Source organism: Alligator mississippiensis, chromosome 6 (assembly GCF_030867095.1).
Source record: "Alligator mississippiensis isolate rAllMis1 chromosome 6, rAllMis1, whole genome shotgun sequence".
In the NCBI taxonomy this organism is placed as follows: Eukaryota; Metazoa; Chordata; order Crocodylia; family Alligatoridae; genus Alligator; species Alligator mississippiensis.
In genome coordinates, this window is record NC_081829.1 from 4,765,157 (window position 1) to 4,786,757 (window position 21,601).

General features: G+C 54.3%; 1 protein-coding gene across 1 annotated transcript; it reads left to right on the forward strand.

Annotated features, from left to right (window-relative positions):
• Positions 1-6,952: 6,952 nt before the first annotated feature.
• Positions 6,953-19,942, forward strand: NT5C1A (5'-nucleotidase, cytosolic IA). The gene is made up of 6 exons (XM_014611106.3): positions 6,953-7,165; positions 12,652-12,819; positions 13,816-13,945; positions 15,051-15,173; positions 15,463-15,647; positions 15,922-19,942. The coding sequence occupies exons 1-6, from the start codon at positions 7,007-7,009 to the stop codon at positions 16,285-16,287; spliced, it is 1,131 nt and encodes a 376-aa protein (XP_014466592.2). The 5' UTR covers positions 6,953-7,006; the 3' UTR covers positions 16,288-19,942.
• Positions 19,943-21,601: the final 1,659 nt, after the last annotated feature.

Sequence of the window (21,601 nt, forward strand, 5' to 3'; positions counted from 1 at the left end):
AACCCACGCTGTCCTGCTCCACTGCTGATGACCCTCGAGTCCCAGAGGGGATCGTCAGGTAAGACGAGTCAAATGGCCCGTGGGGCCGGTGCGGTCTCTGTAGCCAGAGGCATGCAAGGGAGCGACCAGCCGGAGCAACCAGGGCCCAGCTGGAGTCAAGCTTGAGCATCCACCTGAGATGGGTACTGACCCTTGAATCTTTGCAGTCAAGGTGAGACATTCCAGCTGCTCCACCACTGTTTCCGGCTCCAGGGAACTCGGGGACCGGCATAGCCCAGCGTGAGGAAACGTTGCCCTCGGCTGTAAAGCACACGCTCGTGGTCCATCCCTGCCTGCTGTGCGGAGGGTGCGTGGCCGAGGAGTGAGAGGTGCCAGGGCCGTTGCTCCTGGTGTCTCCTCCCATGCATCGATTTGAGCTCGCAACCTCTAATTGGGGTGAAGCAACATTCATCTCATGCTCTTAACTCAAAGCTACATCATGGCCCAACCTGGGTCAAGCTTCTGGAGACATGAGCCGCACTTTTATTCTGCTCCAGGGGTTTGACTGGGCTGCAGGACGGGGTGGGCTGTGGGCTCTTTGATAGCCATGAGTTGCCGCAGAGATACTTTTGGAGTGGGACAGGCCCAGAAGGCAGTTCCCCAGCCTGCTTTCACACCGGTGCGACCCAGGGTGGGGACATGGCACCTCCCAAGGCAGGGGAGCTGAGCTGCAGGAGGGAGTGGGGCTTCCCCAGAGCTGGTTTAGGGAGCTAATTGCACATGAAACATAGCTGGAGAGGAGCTAATTGCACGTGAAGCAGGGCTTGATTGGTTCCCAAGAGCCTGGCTTGGGCTGCAGACATGGCAATTGCCCTGTTTCTGCTCCAGTGAGCGCTCCATTATAGCTTCCAGGAGGGATGGCAGCAGCCCGAACCCCAAGCAGCCAGACATCACCCCCTTGACGGAGCTGTGGGGCAGTGGCAGAGGAGGTAGGCTCCACAGCAGTGTCTCCACAGTCAGCTGCCGAAAGGTAATTTTTCCCCCCCTCCTCCTGCACCACCACCACCACCATCCTCTGGTGTAGCCTTCCCATAGCCCCCTGCATGGGGGTCCTTCCCTCTATAGCTCAGCCTGAAACCTGAGCATAAATTGGTTGAAGAGGTGGGAAGAGGACCCAGATGTCCTACACCCCAGCAGCAGTCGATAGCCAAGCCAGCTGATTTTTTGGTCTTTTATTTTTCACAGTTTTCCTTGGAAAAATGCAATGACTTCAAAATGAAAGTACGGCGGTGGGAGTCTGCCTGCTTTAACTGTTAGTGATGTGTGAAAGGCCAAACAAATCATGTCCACGCTGTCATTTTGGCCAGCCAGGACTGGACCGTCTCGGGGGTTTGACCTTTCTAAGACGATATGAAATGGCAGCTTGCCGGTTCAGAAGTTTCAAACCAAACTGGTCGGGTCTCTGTTTCATGCAAAACTGAAAAACATGGCTTTTCTCCACTTGTCTGGAGTGAGAACAAACTTTGAAAGGCCTGGAGTTCCCAAATCCCCACTTCCAGCTGGTTGCAGCCAGTAGATGTTTCTTCTCAAGCTACCCCTCTTCCACCCCTCTGCCGGTGTGTTCACACCACCGCTGGCGTCTCTGGCTTTCTACCCCTCCTGCCTGGCCTGGGCACCCAACTCTTGTCACACCCTGCGCTGTACGGAGCTTGCTACCACTCACGTCTCTGACTTGCTTTGCATTGGGTGCAGCTTGGAGCTTATTGCAAACCCAGTTTGTCAGCTCCTGGAGCAGCCACGTGCCTGGAAAGGAAGCTGTTTAGCATCAAGGACATCACGGCCCAGACCCAATCACAGCAAGGGAGGAAAGCCAAGGCAGCTCTTTTGCATGGCAGCTTCTCCTGACTTCCACCTGTGTAGTCATCAACACCCGTTTCTCTGCCAGGTGAGGCCTTTGGAACCAGGCAGGGTGTGTGCGGCTTGTACTGCTTTGTTCGCACCTACAGGGCAGTGCTCCAGTGAGGCTAGACTTGGTGAGGATGTGTCCCCAGGCCCCTGGATCTGGGGAGTGCCTGCTGCTGGCTGTTTGGGTAACTTGCTAGACATCCTCAGAGGTGCCAGATAGACCCTGTATTGCTTCAAGAGCCAGAGCATCCCTGAGGATGTGGGAGGGTGGCACTCCCCTGGCCTCCCCAGCAGTGGGAGAGTCAGAGGCTGAGATCAGCCACAGGCTTGGCCCCCTGATGCTGCAACTGTGAGGTCCCCAAGGGACCAAATGAGAATGCAGCCCCGTGGTGTGAGGCTGCTGGGAGGGGTAGGGCCAGGGCTGTATCTAATGCCCCCTCTTCTTTGCAGGCTGCTACCATGAGTAGTAGGTTGAATTCATCCCACCCTGCAGGCTGCTGTCAGGACACCCCTTTCCGGCTGCAATCAGGTGCTCTAAAGTGGCCCTGGGACCCCGGGAGGACCGCCCAAGGGGTGCGGATATAGGCTGGCCAACACGGCAATGCTTGACCGCCTGCGCGCACAGCCTGGCAGTTCAAAAACAAACGCGATCAAATGGGTACTCTAATGCCATGAATGCATGCGAGTGCAGTGAAGTGCAGACTACGCAGCACCTGCTTGCTTGCCGGCTCCTTGGTGAGACCTGAATGAAGTAGGAGCTCACCGCAGCAAGGGCAAGAGCTGTCACTTGTGCACAACTCTGGATAAGCATCTTGTTATGACAAGGACACAAGAAGAAGATGATCCAGGTTGTTAGGGGGCCCAGCAATGATGGTACCACCACAATGGTCTAATATGATGGTTACCAACCTGTGGTCCAAGCTGCAGTGGCAAAAGATCCTGATAAGGGCACATCATCCTCATGGCTCATGCATGAGGGCTTTTTTGAGGCCTGCAGTAGCCGGTTGGTCACGCCCACTCCAGGTACCACCAACCTGATGTGTCCCTCCACCCCAAAAAGCCAGCAGGAGCTATTCTAAAAGCTCTAGGGAATGTAGTTAATGGGAGGCTGCATCTATGGGACCCTTCAGTCTGGGAGCAGGTGGAGGGACAGGCAAACTGGCATGCAGGCCTGGGTTTCTGGTTTGCAAGGGATGGATGGATGCCAGCTAGAGGTGATGCTAGACAGAGGTAGGGTGAGTCCAGGAGACATCTTCTGGGAAGGGACTGCTGTGTACGTGGACATGGAGGGAGCTCTCGCTGTTCCAGGGGTGTTGAAAGAGCCCCCATGGGTATGTCCTGTAAGCACTGGCTGCTAGCAGCACCCAGCCCAACATTTCTGATGGAGCTGGAGAAGCAAATGGATCAACCTAAATGAACAGCACCCTGCAGGCCTCTCTGGGAAGCTGTGAGTATCACCCCATTGTTCCCCTGGGGAAGTGGAGGCCCAGGGACCTATTTGAATTAAAAAGGCCGTGGGCCTAGCCCACTGGAGGCCCAGGGAGGTGAATGCACTTCCCTGGGGTCATACAGTGAGTCAGTGGCAGTCAGGACTGCCCTGGCTCCCCCCTGACACCAGTGCTTGCTCCCATACAGTGCTTCTCCCTAGTGGCAGGAGCAGGGACAGGGAGTGAAACCAAGCCCAAGAGACACTGCCAGCAGGGCTCTGCCTGCTCCAAATCCCTCTGGGGCTGTCCCTGGGAGAGGAACCACTCCGAGTCCAGACCAGGAGACCCTCTGTACTAGGACCGTCCCCGACCGGCTTATGGGCCTCTCCTCCCGCTAGAGGGCAGTGGAAAATGCAGAATGCAGAGAGCTCTGAGTCACCCTGGCAGCTGCCACAGCCCGTGCCCGCTCCCCAAGGCCCCCTCCCATGCTGCCTCTTAGCCTCTGGCCTTTGTGGGAGTCAGCCAGCTGACAGCCCCCCCGACCATCTCCCGTGAGCGGCCTGCAGCTCAGCTGCGCCCCTGGCCCGAGCAGCGAGTTCTGACCCAGGAACCAGTGACATTTGTACAGCATCGAGCACCGCCACGTCCCGGGTGCTGAAGGGAGCTCCCGGAGGCTCCTGCAGTATAAAAAACAGGGGCTGTATTGATGAGCCCCCCGCAGCTGCTGCATTTTTCCTGCTCTTATGCCCCTCCTTTTCAACCTCCTTCCTCTTATCATTCGCTCTGTTCTCCCCACACTGCCACCGCTCCCACGACACCAACTCGTTCAGATAGCAATTGATGCCCAGTTGCTAAGGAACCGTTGAATTATTAGCATCTTAAAATGCTTTTGTTGCAGTAAGCAGGGCCTTGGCTCACTGTCCTCAGCTGGAACAAAGCGGGGAGGTGCCCGCACGGTGCCCTGCTTCAAGCCAGGATCCTAGCAAGGAACCTGAGGAGTGTGGATGCTGCCGCCTGGACAAACCCAGGGTTGTCCGGACCCTTTCTTATTCAGTTCCTATAGTGGGCCTAGGGCGGTATGGTGCTAGGCCTCTGCTTGCAGTGTACTGAAGATTTGTATCTGCCCTTGAAAAAGCTGGATGAGACCCAAAGCTGTGACTACATGGCACCTTTCAGGAACTTGGTCTACCAGCGCTTTGGCAGAGGCAGCAGCACCCATAGCAGCCTTAGTGTAGATGGGGTTCTGGCACCTTTCCCGCTATGACATCCAGACCTAGATGGCACAGCAGTGGAAGCACCTGTACCCCATACCCCATTTGCACAAATGCTGGTCCTAGTGCTCAACGCAGGGAAAAGGCCCTGAAATCATAGCTGACAGGCACCCTCAGAAGGCAGGTGGTGCCCAGAGCAGCGGGTAGGGGGCCTGCCTTTCTCTCTGGGCACCTGGCGTTTCGTTCGCCAGGCTCACAGGTCCCCAGCTGGTGCAGGGAGCCACTGCAGTGCTGCCCACCGGCTCCGCAGTAGGTAATGCAGTCGTCTCCTCCTGGCTTTCATTGCAACGGTTCCCTGGGCTGGGATGAGTTATACAATCCTCCCTCGCAAATAGGAGTTGGAAATTTGGTGGGCGAGACTTTAAAGCTCTGCTCCTGCCAGTCTCTGAGCCTGGGGGGTGGGTTTAGTCGGAAGGGGTCCTGCAAACGCTAATGTGTGTGGTAACCCCTTAAAAAAGGCACTTCCTAACTGTGTTGCTTGCTGTGTTATTCTGGGGCGGTGCCCATGCCTGGGTCCTGGCCAGCTGCCCAGGATGCTGTTTAAAAGGGCAGTAATATAAGTTGCGGATTGAAATACCTGGGCCTCTTCCAGGAGGGGGTAGGGCAGAGCTGCCTTCCCACAGAGACTGCCCAGGCGCTTGGGTCCTTGCTGTGCATGGAGCTTCAGAAAGCCCCTTGCAAGGGGAGGTCCCTAAAAAACATGCAGGGAGGATGTCCCCGGAGCTGTTGGTCAAGCTGGCGATCAGGCAACTTCCAAAGCCCGCATGCAGTCGCTGCCCAGCTCTTGGTCCCCTGACCTGGTTAACAGCAGCAGGTGCCAGTTCAAGGTGTTCGATGCGTGGTGTTTCACCCAGTCCTAGTTGCTTTTCAGGATTTCGGGGGCAATCAGCTCAGCAGGTGATTAACCCCTCAGCTGCTGGCCAAATAGCATGCCAAACCAGCCTGACAGGGCTTGTTTGAATTTCGTGGGCAGGGAGGGCAAGCCTGGGCAGCAGGGCTGTGCGTGTTGTAAGGGGTCGTGGCTGTGGCTCCTACCTGGCTGACTGTGACACGTGAGGCCCAGCCCCGGGTCTTCACTGGCTACAGAATGGACAGAAGTCGGAGGCTGGTGCCCTTAGCATCGGCCCAGTCTGGAGCTCTTTCCTTGGGTCTATTTGTCACAGGGGCCATCTGTGACGGGGAAAGGACGGTCTCTCCCCTTGTGCAACTCTGTGCTGCCCAGTTTCCACCTCCACAGATGGCCCCTGGCTCTGTGTTGGGGACCAGCGTGTTTTACTGCCAGGAGGCTGCTGTCCCCCCAGGGCTCAACCGGTTGGGGAGCGCCGAGCTGTGACAGCGTGTGAGGGGTCGGGGCTAGAGCCTCACCTGATGCCGTATTGGTCTGTAGGTGAAACAGCCGAGGCCCAGGCCCTGCGTCCTCCAGCACGGGTGGAGCTCTGGGCTGGTCTTGCAGCACCGGGCAGGGACAGAGCATCTGCCCCATTCACTGACCCTGCCCGAGATGCGCCGAGCCATCAGGGCACATTCAGCCCTGCGGGACCCAGACCTGGCTGTGTGCAGGGGCAGTCCTGCCCTGCAGGCGCGTCCATGCTTGTAGACCAAGGGTTTGCACCAGGGCTGTGTGCCACCTGGTCCCTGGGCTGCATCGGGCTCCAGGAGAGGGGCGTGGATGGGACGAACAGAGCCCCCCAGGAGGAGGTTTATTAGCAGGTTGCATTAATAAAGGCTTGGGCTGGTCCCATTAGCAAATGCACAGGGTGTGTCCCCTGGGCCTGGAGAGAGGAGGCACCAGCCCAGTGCTGCCTGACCCAGCCGTGGCATGTCCCGGGGGGGCTGTGGAGGCTGCTACTCCAGGGACTACAGGGATCCTGGCCACAGCGTGCTCGGCGCTGCACATCCTCGAATAAAGACAAGCCCAAAGGAGACGCAGCGCCCTGTCTCATGCCAGCCGGGCAGGGACTGGTGGGTCCCAGGGAGGGCTGTGGAAGCTGCTGCTCCCATTGCCGCTGACCGTGCTTGGCGCTGCACGTCCTCGAATAAAGACGAGCCCAAAGGAGACGCAGCGCCCCGTCTCACGCCAGCCGGCCAGGGACTGGTGGGCCCCAGGGAGGGCGGTGCAGGAGGCTGCCCCGTTGCGTTGCCCCCGGCCGTGCTCAGAGAGCAGCCGGAGCGGTGCCCGGGCGCGGACACACGTTACAGATGATACTGTTTCGAAACGTCTTCGTCTGCGCCCGCCTACAAGGCAGCTGCAGCTGCCGCCGAGCCGGCAGTGCCCGCAGCCGGGGCCGGGGCCGGGGCCGGGGCGGGCGAGCGGCGCGGCGGTGCTCGGCGCGGGCGGGCGGCGGCGGCCGAGCCGTATAAAGCGGGGGCGGCGCCTGCGGAGCAGCGAGCGGCTCAGCCGGGCGCCGCCGGGCCGCGCAGCCCATGGAGCCGGCCGGGCAAGGGCAAGGGCAGGCGCAAGGGCAAGGGCAAGGGCAAGGATGCTCGGCGCCGGAGGGGCAGCAGGACGCCGGCCGCCCGCGGCCCCGGGAGGGAGCCCAGACTTCGCACCAAACTCCGAGCCCCAGGAAGAAGCCCAAATCCGTAAGCGCTTTGCCCCCTCCCCACCCCGGGGGCCTGTGGCTCCCCCGGCCCCGGAGCTGCCTCTGCAGGCTGGAGCCAGCTCATCCACCTGCCCAGGTGGCAGAGCGGAGAGGGCGGCTGTGCTGCCCGCGGCCCGAGAACATGCCGTGCCCTGGGCCCAGCCGCCTGAGCCCACCTTGGCAGCGCCGCGGTGCCCGGCTGCGACGGGAGAGCCAGCAGGCTGGGTTTCCAGCTTCTAGCGGATTAAATCGGATCCCAGATTTGCAGGAGCGAGGACAGCCGCCTGCTTAGCTTCCTCCCTGAGCGCAGGAGCCGTGGCGCAGCTGGGTCTGGACGTCCTCTAGGGAAGCGCCCGCAGCCCTCCTGTGCGCCGGGGCATCCAGGAGCCCATCCGCCTGAGAAGGGGAAGGGACGAAATCCCTCTGGAGCAGGGCGTGAGCTGGCCTCAGCTCCCGTGCTTGGGATCAAAGCCCTGCCAGCTGGCCAGCATGCCTCTGCTCCTTGCACCTTCTCTGAGCTCCTGGCCACCGGCCGCTGCCAGAGGCAAGGTACCAGCCCCTGGCCCGATCCAAGCTGGAAACCCCAGACTTGGGGGGGAAAACCTGCCCCTGGGGAGGGATCCAGCCACCTCTTGCCTGTGCGCTCAGGTGTGAGCTCTGACAGAGACAGCGGCTTCAGAGCAGCGAGATGGTGCAGCCACCTGTGGGGCTGGGGCACCTTGAGTGGGCACAAGTAGACCTGCAGTTTCCCAAGTCCCGTTCTGTCTGCCAGCGCATAGTGCTGGGGCATCTGCCTTCAGCCCGTGCAGGAGCAGAGCGGGGATGAGCCCGCTGGGTGACAGCGGCTGTGCTGTCAGGCAGCTCCACGCAGACCTCACAGACAGTTTTGCAAACTTTCCGCCCACCAGAGACTAGCACGGATCATCTTTCTCCAAGTGGAGAAACTGAGGCATGGAGTGCTTGAAGTGATTTGCCCAAGATCTTGCAGGAAGCCAGTGGCAGAGCTGAGATCCCACATTGTACCTCCCCAGCCATGTGCCCTCCGGCTGCTGCTGAATCTTCTCTGGGGGGTTCTGCCCCGAGGTTAAATGCCCAGGGCGCGTAGGGGCTGGTGCCAGGCAGGGTGCAGGTACCAGCAGCCATGCAGGGAGTTTCCCCAGCAACGCTATAGTGCTGGGCCTGGCTGGCCCACCCTGCCAGGCAGCTGCTTCAGCCAGTGACAAATGCAGCAAGGCATCTCTCTGCCTTATTTATAATGTGCTTGGGAAGCCCATAAACATCCCAGTCATCTCCCCCGACTGTAACCCAATCCCTGAGCCGGAGGGCCCAGGGCACTCTGTTGTCCATTTGAGAACTAGATCCAGTAGTGGGCAGCCCATGTCTCCCAGTTTGGCTCTCATGGATGAGAGCTGGGACCTGCCTTCAGCTCTGGGAAGCGTTCAAGGGAGGGTTGTCTTTGGGCCCACTGGTGCCGGGATGACTTTGCTCCTATTTCCCCCTGCCTTTGTTACCTGGAAATCACATCCCCGATCAGCATCCAAAGTGGCCTCTAGGATTTCTGGGACTTGGGCACTGATCCCTAGAAGGCTATTTAGGAATTGTATCCATGGGAATATGAATGTAACAGGCAGAGACTGGACTGGTGGAGCATCATCTCTTGAATTCATTCAGGACAAAGGGAAGGGATGCATAGCCCTGGAGTCCCATGGCAGCCTTGAGCGCTATGGTCAGCGAGTGGTTGGGCCAGGGCTTGCTTAAGCCTTTAAGGAGCAAGGGGCCAGCCGCAACATTTGCGTAGGCAGGGCTTGGGCCCAATGGTGCAGTGGGATGGGAGGCGGATGAAACGGCTGACCTATATATTAATTCCAAAATGCAGAATCCAGATCGACTTAGCTGAGCAAAGCCCCCCAGCTGCTTCCCAAATGTGCCTTTGATGACAAGCTTGAACAGACCTTGACTAACCTTGGATGTTGCTGTGGGGATAAACAGCCTTTATTCCAGCCCGTGCAGTTTCCTGGCTTTGTGCATTCCCACCCACAACGAAGGGCAGGGGGGCAGGCGAGGATGGGACGCCGTGCAGGGCCCTCGGTTTCCGACACAAGCATGGAGTGGTGATGGGAGGCCACTCAAAGATGTACGTGTCTGGCGATTAGGTTACAGCAGTGTGGACTCCTGGGTCCTGGTCCAGAGGGCTGCCTGGGCAATCATTTATACTCTTCATGTCTCAGTTCTTTATTGGGTTAGGGATACTAACCCCAGCCTGCTGATGGAGGAGACGGAGGAGGGGCCCAGCTCAGATTGCTATTTTAAAAACACAAAATACTATTGAAGCTGGATACTTTAATACACTGCTGATATATATTATGAGTAGGAATGGGAGTGGGGGGTGAAACTAAATCAAAATGACAGGGTAAAAAGGGAAATGTTTCCATGGTCCTAAGCAGAAGCTTTCATTTGAAAGAAAATCCCAACCTTGGGCCTTCTCTTTGGAACCAGAATGAGGTGTTTTTTTTTAATATCAGAATTTCCCGCAGAACTGAAATCTTGATCTAGCCCTGGTATGAAGCTTCCTCCGTTTCAGTGTAAGGCTTTGCTCTAGGAGGTGCAGTAGAGGTACAAGGTGTTATTTAACAGGTGTGAACAACGTCCAGTAGGTCAGATCTCCCCGGAGGGCAAACCGAAGCGGTGCCGGACTGCTAGGCAGAAGGTCCATGCTAGACCGCAGCGGGAGCTCCAGAAATGTAGGGTGGAATCCAGCAGGGCATCCAGCTTCCAGATCCATTTATTGCTGCATTTATTACCTCCTAAATTGCCCTCCCGAGGGCTTTCGCCTTGACCGGCAAAGAAAGAACCTTGAGAGCCTTGTTCACAGCTGCCCCAAACACATCCAGCCGTGCAAGGTGTGTGCAACATGGAGAACCGTTGGTGCATGCTTGTGAAAACACAAAGGAGACCAAGACTTCTCTGCGTCACGCCTTGCAAGGCTGCCGCGGCCACACGCATCTGTCTGATCCAATATGGAATAAGGGTTGAGACAGACAACCCTGACCCACTTTCATCTCGCAAGAAGCTCTTGCCTGGTTGCAGCCGGAAGCCGCGCTTCCTGCTGTCCTGCACAAACTAGGAAATGGAAAGAAATATCCCATGGCACAAGCTGCTCTTTTGCTTCCCCGGCTAAATATCTCAGGCCTTTGAGGAACTAAGACCTCTGCTAGCCAACTGGATTTACTGCCACAGGCTAGTGATGGACTGGCCCATGAGTTATTAATATTGTAGCTAATAAATGGTCCATGGTGCCAAAGTTATTAATTAATACAGATTAGTGTTAAAAACTGGCCCGTGATGACTTAATAACCAACCCCTGCTGCGTAAGCAGATCTAAAAATAGTCACAATTCACTTGCCTAGACTAAGCCTAACATTTGCATCAGCGGTGCTATCGGCAATGCCGCACACGGCCAAATGAATTATGTATTTGTCCAGAGATGTTTTCCAAAGGAGCCTAAGGGAGTTAGACACCCTTTTCCCATTCGGGTTCAAGAAGAAATGGGTGTCTAATCCTCTCTGGCTCCACTGACAGTTTTATCTGGGGTTAATAGGTATTTGGTTAACCGCCCAGAACCTTCTTGTTCGTTCTGGATTGAAGAGGGTTGCAGTGTTAAGTCAAGGTCCTTGACCAAGGGAGAGAAGGGTTCTCCACTTTGATGCTGGCACAGATGCGGCCCTCTTTCCTGTAATACAGAACCACTTCCAGTTTTTCAGCGCATCTCTCACATGCAGGCACCAAACCAGCTGAGTACTTGCTCAGAAACCCATTCGATACGTCTCCAGTGCCAAGGTTTTTCCCTTGTGGCGGCACACCGTGCCTCTGCCCCAGTTGAGGACTTTATCACAGGCAGGATTGGATCATTCTTGGCTCCATTTGGGATTCCCTCCTGATTGTTGTCAGCCCAAGTGCTACAAAAAATGAATCGCTTCACTGCTGAGCATTGCAATCGATAACAATTTGCCTCCGCATCTGGCAACGGCTAGCCAAGCTGAATGCCTGTCGTTTGCTCTCGGAGGCAAGGCGCTGGAGCTGAGATGATGCACTCGGATCTGTATTGCCTTCTCCTCTTCAGAAAGGCTATGTCTTTATTCTACTTGTGAAGTGCCTCCAGCTTTACTGGGGCCTGGTCCACACCTTGTGAAGTCCATGCAAGGGCTCCTGTGGGCTTGACTAGGCTTTGGAGCAGGCCCTTTACAATTACCATTTATTAACGGTTGCAGGGAGCACCCTGACCTTGCAACACCTGGTCACCATGTTCCATTTGCACACAGCTACTGTGGGCAGGGGTCGGTTTTGACACCTGGGACGTAGTCCTGGCAGATCAGATATGGCTGAGTCAGCCTTTTCCATCCATCCTGGGAACAGCCGTCAGTCTTGCCATAGCACTAGGTTAAATTGGTTTTTTTGACTCCCTCTCACAATGCAGTGCTCAGTGTTTGGTATTTACCTAGAAACCCTTGCAGCAGCAGTCTTGGACATGATGGGAAATGTAACCCCGGCATCGCAGAATGCACCGGTGCAATTGTGACTGTGAAGTTATAGCCCCTTGGAACGCATCAAGGGGTTTTTATCAACAGAGACCATGTAAGATCACTAAAGGCAGCTCACTGTACTTTTCATGTCATGTTCCTGCCATAATTTTCCAATCTGGCATAGACGTTCTCGAGAGACCAAATTGTAACTGGTATAAGCATGTGCTCTTCAAGGTCTTTAACTGGGTTGCAGCCACTTATACCAGGTCTTTATGTTGCCTTTAGCATCAAAGGAGAATGGGTTCTGCCTGGAAGTAGGAGCTAGACCCCAGCACTTTCAATGCAATCTGCCTCCAGACTTCTTTGTGGGGGGACCGTAGGGGGAATCTGGACAAGTGCCGGGTGAGCTCCAAGCAGCCCCGATAAAAGCACAGGGAATGTGAATATCTCAGCTTAGTTAGGTCATGGGGCCAAGGATGCTGATTCCAAGAGCCTCAGATCTGAGAAACCCCAGAAAGCAAGACGTGGAAATGTTCCAGCTCAGAAGGCACCGTGGGACAGAGCGCTCACGACTGACACGTTGGCTCGCTGCCGATGACCTCCGAGCAGCATAGATTTGTGTGTGATTCCCAGTGCACTCGGGCATCCCCAACTGAAGCGGAAGAAACCCGTCCATGTGAATCCCAGGCTAAGCCGGCTGTGCTGGATGGGATTGTAACTGGGGATGAGAAGGTGGCAAGGGTTTTGTTTTTTCTGGAGATACACCCAGGCCCCAAATATCTAAATATGACTCCAGAACTGAGTGACTCTTGATTCCTGAGGAAGGCCCCTCTTCTCGTTCGCTTGCGACATTTGCTAACACCCCGTGGGGATGGAATCGGGCCTATGTCCAGGGAAATGAGGATGGAAAACGTATGATCCTACATGCAGAAGTTTCACGCTGCCCCCCTCCCTCTCTGTCGTGCAGCCAAAGCCTGAGAACGCGATAACAATTGCCGTGTCGTCGCGGGCGCTGTTCCGTATGGAGGAGGAGCAGAAGATTTACAGCGAGAAAGGGGTGGAGGCGTATGTGAAATACCAGCTGGACCATGAGAGCGAACCCTTCCTACCTGGCGCCGCCTTCGCCTTCGTCAAGGTAAGCTCCTTTTCTGCATCCCCAGCTCAGATCCCCGCCTTTCCAAGCTTCTTCACCTTCCAAGCAGGGCTTGCGGTGTGCTGGATAAAACCGGGGATGATCCCAGCATTAGAGCAGTCTGCTTCATCACATTTGTGCAGTGGTCCTCAACCAGGGTGCCCCAGACCCTGGAGTGCCACGAGATCCTCTTAAGGGTGCTGCACAATATTAGCACTGCTAGGTGTGTGAACACCTGCTGGTGATCCCCAAATAGGGATCCAGAGAGTCAAAAAAGCATTTTGGAACCTGCTGTAGGCTTTCCGGGCTCTTTGCAACAGAAGACTTCCTCGAGTATTCATAGTCAGGGGTGCCTGGAGTCTAATGGGGGTGCCTGGAGTCTAGGACGGTTGAGAACCATATTGACTGGAAGGGGGTTAGTCTGAATTCACGATGGTATCACAGAGCAGAACTCAGCTCAGAGGAGGCGGTACACCTTTGCTGGGCAGGAAAGAGAGGGGGTGTCTTGGGCAAGTAACAACAAAAAAATTAAACATCAAATGCCCGTCTTTCATGCTGGCGAAGTAGTGTTTTCTAGACCCGGGTCGATCTGGGTCTAGAAAACCCAGATACTTGGAATGATACTTTTACAGTTTTCTTCCTGAAACAGCCACCACCACCAGGTCATTTTGGATCAAAGGAAATATTTCATTTGGGGCCTTTTGAGACATTTTAAACATATTTCAAAGTAAATCTGGGCAAATGTATTCTCCAAACGTCCTTTCAAAATGAGAATTTAAAGCGTTTCCTTTTGAAGATGACAAAGCAAAATGTTTTGACTTTCTCCAGGAAAAAAATTAGATTTAGGGGCCCAGAGTGGTCCAATGTAACACGTGTTTCCATATGGCTTTGGTTGACCCAAATCTGCATGTTTTAGCAAATAAAATGGGAATTGTCTCTTGGCTTTGGGGGGCGGGTGGCTGGATTGCTACCTTACCCTGCCTTCCTTTGGTGGCGTAGGCGCTGGAAGCTGTCAACACGCAGCTGCGAGAGCTCTATCCCGAGAGTGAAGAACTCTTTGATATCGTCCTAATGACCAATAACCATGCCCAGGTTGGGGTGCGTCTGATCAACAGCATCAATCATTATGGTAAGCATGGAACAACCCTGCCCCTGAGACAGAGCCACTGAAATCACCTTGGCTAGTGCAGTTTTGGGGAGTGACTGAGATGGAAACAAAGCCGGAGGGAAAAGCTGTCTCGCTTCACCCAGCTTCCAAAGTCCAGTGGTTTGGACTAAAAACATTATAGATCAAACCTCCCAGCTTGTTAAGGCTTCCAATAAACCAGGAATCCAGGTTCTAGCTCTTTAAACAGCTTGGCCACATCATCCCCATCTCGGTCCATCTCTTTTTGGGCCCCAGACAGAACCAGTAGGGCAGTCCGTGGGTACTGGGATAGCCCGATCCAGATCAAACACCTTGGCATTGCTTTCTTGTTTCAGACTCCAAGTCCCTCTGAGGAGGTTCAGACACATTCAGACCACCTTTGGGGTTTGCTCTGACTTGGGGGTAGAACCGAGTTCTCAGTATAGATAACCCCAGAAACCAAAGGAGAGGCAGGCAGGAGGGTGGTGAAGCACCGCAACAATAATTAGAACACCTAAGTTTTACTTTGTGCCTTGTCAATGGATCCCAAAGCACTTTATAAAGGTCAGAGGCAACCCCCCCAATATACAGATGGGCAAACCGAGGTACTGAAAGTACCATATGCAAGGCCAGGGGCTGACTGGGAAGAGAACGCCCTTCCTTCTGTTGAGTCCCAGGCCATCGCTGTAGCCTTGGGCCTCTCTCCTTGATGCTTCTGCATCAGGATCCTCTGCATGCTTGGGGTTTTCTTGCATCTGGGTGGAGGAGGTTTAGCAAGAGGGTAGTACTAGGGAATCCCTCTAAAGGAGCTGCCAACTGCTGCCAGGTGTTGGGAAGTGACGGGCAGTAGCCACCAGCTGGAAGGCAGCATGTCCTAGCGGCATTGCTGTGCATCAGCGTCTGTATGATGGGGCTGGTCCAGGGCCTCAACCGTGCTACTTTGGGCCCCACCTTTCTTGTAACCCTGCTGCTCCAGGCTGATTTGCCATCTCTTCCCACTGGCCTGATGCCAGGGGGCGCGAGGGGGGGAGCCCCCCAGCTGCACGGTTTGCCTCCCCACCTGTGGCGGTGGCTAGGACCCGGGTTGATTTGGTGCCTCTGTCCTCAGATCTGTTCATCGAGAGGTTCTGCATGACGGGAGGGAACAGCCCCATTTGCTACCTGAAGGCCTATCACACCGACCTGTACCTCTCGTCCGACTGCGAGAAAGTGAGTGAGGCCATTGAAGAGGGTGAGTCTCACGGTCCCGCTCTGGGCGGTAGAGGGAGGAGCGCACAGCCCGCAGCTGGTTGACCTAGTGCAGCCGGGTGAAGAACAGTGACTCTGATATCCCCCTCCGCTGGGGCTGTGCGTGGCAGGGGGGACGTGAACGTCCAGGCTGGGGGCCAGTCGCTTTGCTCTGTCTCCGTGCCATTACGACGCTATGTCGCTGTGGCTGTGCTTTGTGGTAGCAAGGTTGCGGTGGCAGACTGGGTCACGGAGGGATGCTGCCTGATGCCTCCCTTTCTCCTTTCCCAAAGGGATTGCCGCTGCCACCATTTTCAACCCCAGCAAAGACGTGATGGTGCCGGAGAACCAGCTGCGGGTGGCATTCGATGGGGATGCTGTGCTGTTCTCGGACGAGTCGGAGCAGATTGTGAAGGCCCACGGCCTCGACATGTTTTTTGAGCATGAGAAGACCTATGAGAACAAGCCTCTGGCCCAGGTACGGCACCAGGAGTCGGCTCCTGGGACAGGGAGCACCGAGAACGGGCTCCCCGCTCCACGGGCTCCAGCAGCCGGTGCAGGGATTGGGGCAGGGCGGGTGGGAGGAGGCTGAGGCTGTGTTCGTGAGGACGTGATCTTGGCTCTTCTGTGCTGGGACTCGGGGCAGGTCTGGTGGGAGAGGCCTCTTCCCTGCCACGAGAACGGATCGAAGCATGGAGCAAAGGATAGACATGATGGTGTCGGTGAATGGCTGTTTCTCTTTGCTTCACCAGGGCCCCCTGAAAGGTTTTCTGGAAGCCCTGGGGAAGCTGCAGAAGAAGTTTTACTCCAAGGGGCTGAGGCTGGAGTGTCCGATCCGCACCTACCTCGTCACCGCCAGGAGCGCAGCCAGCTCGGGGGCCCGTGCCCTAAAGACTCTCCGCAGCTGGGGACTAGAAACAGATGAAGCCCTCTTCCTGGCCGGGGCCCCCAAAGGCCCCCTGCTAGAGAAGATCCGCCCTCACATCTTCTTTGATGACCAGATGTTCCACGTGGAGGGGGCTCAGGAGATGGGCACCGTCGCAGCCCACGTCCCCTATGGCATCGCACAGAAACAGAGGCGGATGGCAGAAAAGAAGCGAGCCAAGGACATTGAGTGACGGGGCCGGCGAACTGCAGTGGACATGCTCGCTGGCCAGGGTTCGGTGCATGCCGTCACCGGCCAGTCCGCTATGCGTCGATGTATGCAATGATCCAAGTGTCCTCTGTGATTAATAGTGAAGCTACTGAAGTGGCAGGTGCCATGTCTGGAGGGAGGAGAGGGGGTTGACTGAAAAGCTCCCTTTGGCCTTTATGTCTTGCACTTTACTGATGATTTCTGTCCCTCTAGCCCAGCACTGACCTCCATACTAGTCAGGGTCTACACATGGCACCCCCAGCATCTCAAGCTTGGCTCCTTTGCCAGCTCCTCAGCCACTGCCCCACCTCTGTGGCCATCATCTCTGCTGCTATGCCTCAGGGTCAGCCTATGCCCAAGCCCAGCATGCCTGCCCCTCTGCTTTAGGGGACCCAGAGGTGGAGGTGGGGGAGCCCCGAGGAGCTCCCCATTAATTCCTGCACTGAGTGCACAGCCATATAAGAGTCTGCATCTCTCATTGTCCTTGACTGCTGCCGTCTTCTCAACTCGAGTAGCACCAAGTGAAGAATAGAAACAATGAGGAAAAAATAACCTCATAAAAACAATAATAGAGGGCACAAGCCCAATTCCTACTCAAAGTTTGGCCCAAATTTTCACATCTGGGTTCCACAGCTAAGTGTCTTATATGGAGATGCTCTCTTGTGGGCTTAGGTATCTTGACTGGGGCATCCAAAACTGAGGCACCTAAAATGAAAAGCCACTTTTGAAAGTGTGGTTTCTGTGTTGGTGGGAAGGAAGCTAAAGATCATATGCAAGTTGGGTGCAACAGTCCTGAGAGATAGCTAAGCCAAGTTATCTTGAAGTCAGTGCAGCTGCTTCAGCAAGGAACTCGAGCCTGGGTCTGTCATCGGGTGAAAACTGGATCTTTTTTCATTCAAACTGAGCCCCGTCTACAACTGGTAATTCTTCTCTGGTCAGTGCATCAAGCCTATTCTGTCTCCCAGGATAGAGGCTTCTGGTACAGGATGGGAAAGATTCACATCTCCAATTAACAGTTAGTGCTGTTGTCTTCTCAAATGGCATTTGCCAAAGTAGGTTGTGGCCTACAAAAGATTGTGTCTTTGAACCAGTTAGTCTCTAAGGGGATACACACACGTACTAACTTTCTGACAGTCAAGCCGACTTAAATTTTTTAAGTTGACTTCAGTGTCAGAGCGTACACATGTACGTGCAGCAGTCAACTTAAATGTGGCACAAGATAATACACCTCTGAGATGCATTATTTGGAGTCACATTAGTTAAGTTGACTTAGCTGGTTGACGTAGTGGAAGCTGTACATGTGTACACTGCAGCATGGCTTACCTATGGGTGCATCTACATGTCGCCATGCTTTAGTACTTCCTTTTGGAACTACTAAAGCACAGTGCAGTACAGGTGGTTACTGCACCGTGTGCGTGGCGCACGGTTAGCTTTTGCCACCATGCCTCCATAGCAGCATGCTATAACCAGGGAGTACACAGCTATGGCAACGTAGTCAGCAATTATATCTAGATCCGTGTGATTGCTACATCGCTGTAGCACGCTGTACAACAACATAGCATGTCACTATGCTGCCACTAGTTAGTTAAGTTGCCTTAGTTAAGTCCCTTTCTTTTAAGTTGACTTAATATGTGTGTACACACCCTAAGAGAGTGCCCTGCCCTACCTTCTGCCTAATTCTTTCCAGCTAACAGAGATTACCACCTTTATGTTTTAAGATTAATTAAAAGAAAAATGCATTTGAGGGCTATTCCAGAAGCAGCAGAAGGCTTGCTCTTACAACTCGGATTACATGATGGACCAGACTGAAGGGAATGATCAGGGTAAGCATCATCTACCCCTTGTGTTGTGTTATCATTAAGGTGGCTCAAATGCAATTTCTATAGCTGAAGCTGCCTACCATTATAGACTGTGTTTTCAGTTGCTTGTAACTTTGCCAGATGTGAACTACTTGGGCTAAAATTCCCCACGCTATGTGCTTGCTGCTGACTAATTATTCTTTGCTTTGCTTTTTTAACCTTCTTTGAGAAGGAGCGCAGTGTCAGCTTAAAGAGTTCAGCTATACCTGAGAATGAGGTTAGGGTGAGGATTATTATATTTCAATTAAAATAATATTGAAAACCTGGTGAAATCTTCACCACGGATCTAGCTGGTTTGCTCCCTGCACTGAATTCTGCTCAGACAAGGAAAAGATGAACAATTTTCACTTTTTATTTGGTTCGTTGCACTTTAAGCTTCTCTATCTTGCACTGTTTGGGTTGCAAACACCTTAAAGGAAAGCTGTAAATCCAAAGTATAGAGGGGAACCCCTTTTAAGACATTGATTATCAAGTTTTTGGCTTTTTTTAATGCAAAAACCAGATGTTGGGGTCCATGCAGTCTACCAGAGACCCTTTCAACAGATGTCTTGAGCTACCAGTATGGCTTCCATATAAACCTTTCCAAGGTGTTTCATGCAGGTTGGCACTGATGGACCTCTTGGAAATGCTCCTAGTGCATCTCACAAGTAGTCTAGATCAGTACCGGGTCCTCCCCATAGAAGATGACCTTGTAACAGGAACAAAAAGTGGATCCATGGTTGAAATCTCGTGAGATTGTATCTGTCTGTGCCTATCAATTGTCAGAATACACGTGTGACTGAACGTGGACGTGTGTGAGAGCAACTGGAATATAGGTTTGTAGGCAGCTGGCTGTGTGTGGCTGCATAAAGTTATACATGTACACATGATAAATCATGGGCATCTGTGGGGACGTGGATACGGGGGTGTAAAAGAGCATGTTTCAAACTGGGCCTTCATGCTGGAGAGGGTTTGCCACTTCTGACATGGTGTAACAGGGATTGAGCTGTCAGGGGGGAAAGCCTCAGTTTTCGGTACCTTTAGCTCCCGGAGAGCAAATGTGCGGCAGCGTTGGGTAGCTGGAGGGCAGGGCGTGCACAGTGCCAGCGCTGTGTCCTTCTGGGGACTGCCTGCCTCGCCCTTCCATTTTGTTTCCAACCCTTAAGACCAGAGAATAATTACAGAGGACCTGGAACGAGCTCGCCAGGCAGCTCCTGCTTTGCCTTTTATTTCCTTCGCTTCCACTACGAAGCTGTAGCTCCATCGCTTGTCCCCTGTTTCCAGTGCTTGTTGTGAGTGGGCAGCCAGGACGCTCCTCAGAAAATGCAGGACTTTGAGGAACGATGCCCAGAGAAGCTCCAACCCCCACTCTTTACATGGCTTTGGTGGGATTTTGGACTGTTGTCATGTGTGATTGTTGCAATATTTTTTCCTATTGCTCTGCAAGGTGTTTTTCATGTCACGCTGGCTGGCTGGCTGAAGTGGCTTTCACTGCTGTTGCAACTTGCCTGTGCTACACCTGCCCTCTCCTGAGCCAGGATGGATTTTCAACCCTGCCGGCAGCCAGCAACCCCCCGCAACAGGTCTGCAGGACTTGCTGTCCCATCTTGCCACCTTTCTGATGGCCTGGTGGCTTGCTTCCTGCACCAGCCTGGCAGGAAGACAGCCCTGGCTGTTATCTCATTGCTGTGGGGTTCCACATCTGTGTCTTTGGGTGGTTTTATTTGTGAATGAGCTGATGCCTTCGTGGAAATGATCATGGGTGTTTATGTGTAATAAACTGCATCTGGTTGCACCCCGCCTTGCCTGTTGGAGTGATCCGTGCTGCAGGTCAGGTGTGATCAGCACAAAAGGATTTAATCCTCTGCTTAGGCCCCCACAGGTGTTTCGGTGAGTGAGGAAGGGGAGTTGGGGATTGCAGGGCCAATCAGACACTCAGCAGGGGCTGGGGACCTTGCTAAAAAGTGCTGCCTATGAGCTGGAGAAGCTTTTGGAAAGCTGGACCTCCCCGGGCAGTGGCTGGAGGAGTGCCGCAGCAAGCCGGGTGGCTTCTGGAACTAGTCTTCTGGTATAACCAGGACTCTGGATAAAACTAGCCCTCGGCAGGAGGCTTCTGTTAACCCGATCCTCATCCAGTCAGCAGGTGGGAAGCACAAAATAGAAAAAAAAACCTTTTGGAAGGAGATTTATTGCTGTTGAAACCCCCGATCTATCTAAATAGGCAGAGTGCAACTCGAGCTGGCTGAGTACTAGCGACTCCTCCCCTCCAGATAAATGAGAGTAGATGGGTTCAGAGGGGAAAACCAATTCTTCAGGCCCCACCAAATATAGGAAAAGAATGCTCCTCGGTCCAAGCGCGGCATCTCTGCCATTGGCCTGGATCACGCTAACTTGCATGGGAGTTTAGCAGAGTACTCTTGCGTGTGTCTGTTTTGATTGGGGCTCTTTAAAGCGTCCGTCCCAAATGCCGCGCAGTGTTATAGCCGGCATCTGACTGCAGAATCCAGCTGCGTCACCCACTGGCGGCAGCAGCAAGCTAGATAGAGTCGCTCCCTGCCGTCGGCTAAGCCTACGGCTCTGGCATCTGCATGGTGTGGGTGGCACCCGCCGCCATGCATACATAGCCCCGCTGACTCCAGGGTGTGGGTCCCTTACTGGGCTCAGAAGCTAACTGATATAACAGCATGCTAAATGCTGGGAGAAATTGGGATGCAGCAGTGGAGCCAGCCTCTGGTGGGCCAGGGTTTGTTGTTGCAGAGGATGAATTGTTATTCAGCTCCCATTTGCTCGCGTTGCCGTACAGGCTTTGCGGAGGGGGTGGGTTTTGCAAGCGGCCTGTTTTAAATAGGGCTTTGGAGAAGTAAAAGGTGGAGGCGGAGCAGAGCCAGCATTGCTCTGCCTGTCACGTATTGTCAGCACACATGTTGATGAAGTAATCAACAGCTGGGAGTATTAACAGGCTACCCAAGCCTGGGATTTAATGCCAAGATTTTGATGAGGCCTGTGCACGAATAATACTAGTAATAACCCTGGTGAACAGCAGAGTTGGGGGGTAATGTGGGCCAAAGCATTTGATCCCCTGTGCTCTATACCTGATTCAGCCATGGGTGACTTGTGTCCCTTGACCTCTCTGTTCTGCCAGCCTCCCCATTTCTCAAAAGAGGATCTCAAATGGGGAACGCAGTGATGTCTGCTGAGAGACGGACCGTGCCAGTAAAGCAGAGCTGCTGACAGCAGCTCCGTGAGTTGCAATGAATTGGTTGGATTGCTGTAGAGACCCCGGGGTGTGCTTGGCACGCTACGGACACACAACACCGCCCCTGCCCCCACGGTCAGTAATATAGCCTGCGTCTTCACACGCAACCAGCTGCCTCCTGTTCCGATCTACCCCAGGGCAATGCAGCACCCTGAAGCACCATGAATCCAGTGCCTATAGTTGTGAAAGGCTGAGCCACCCGT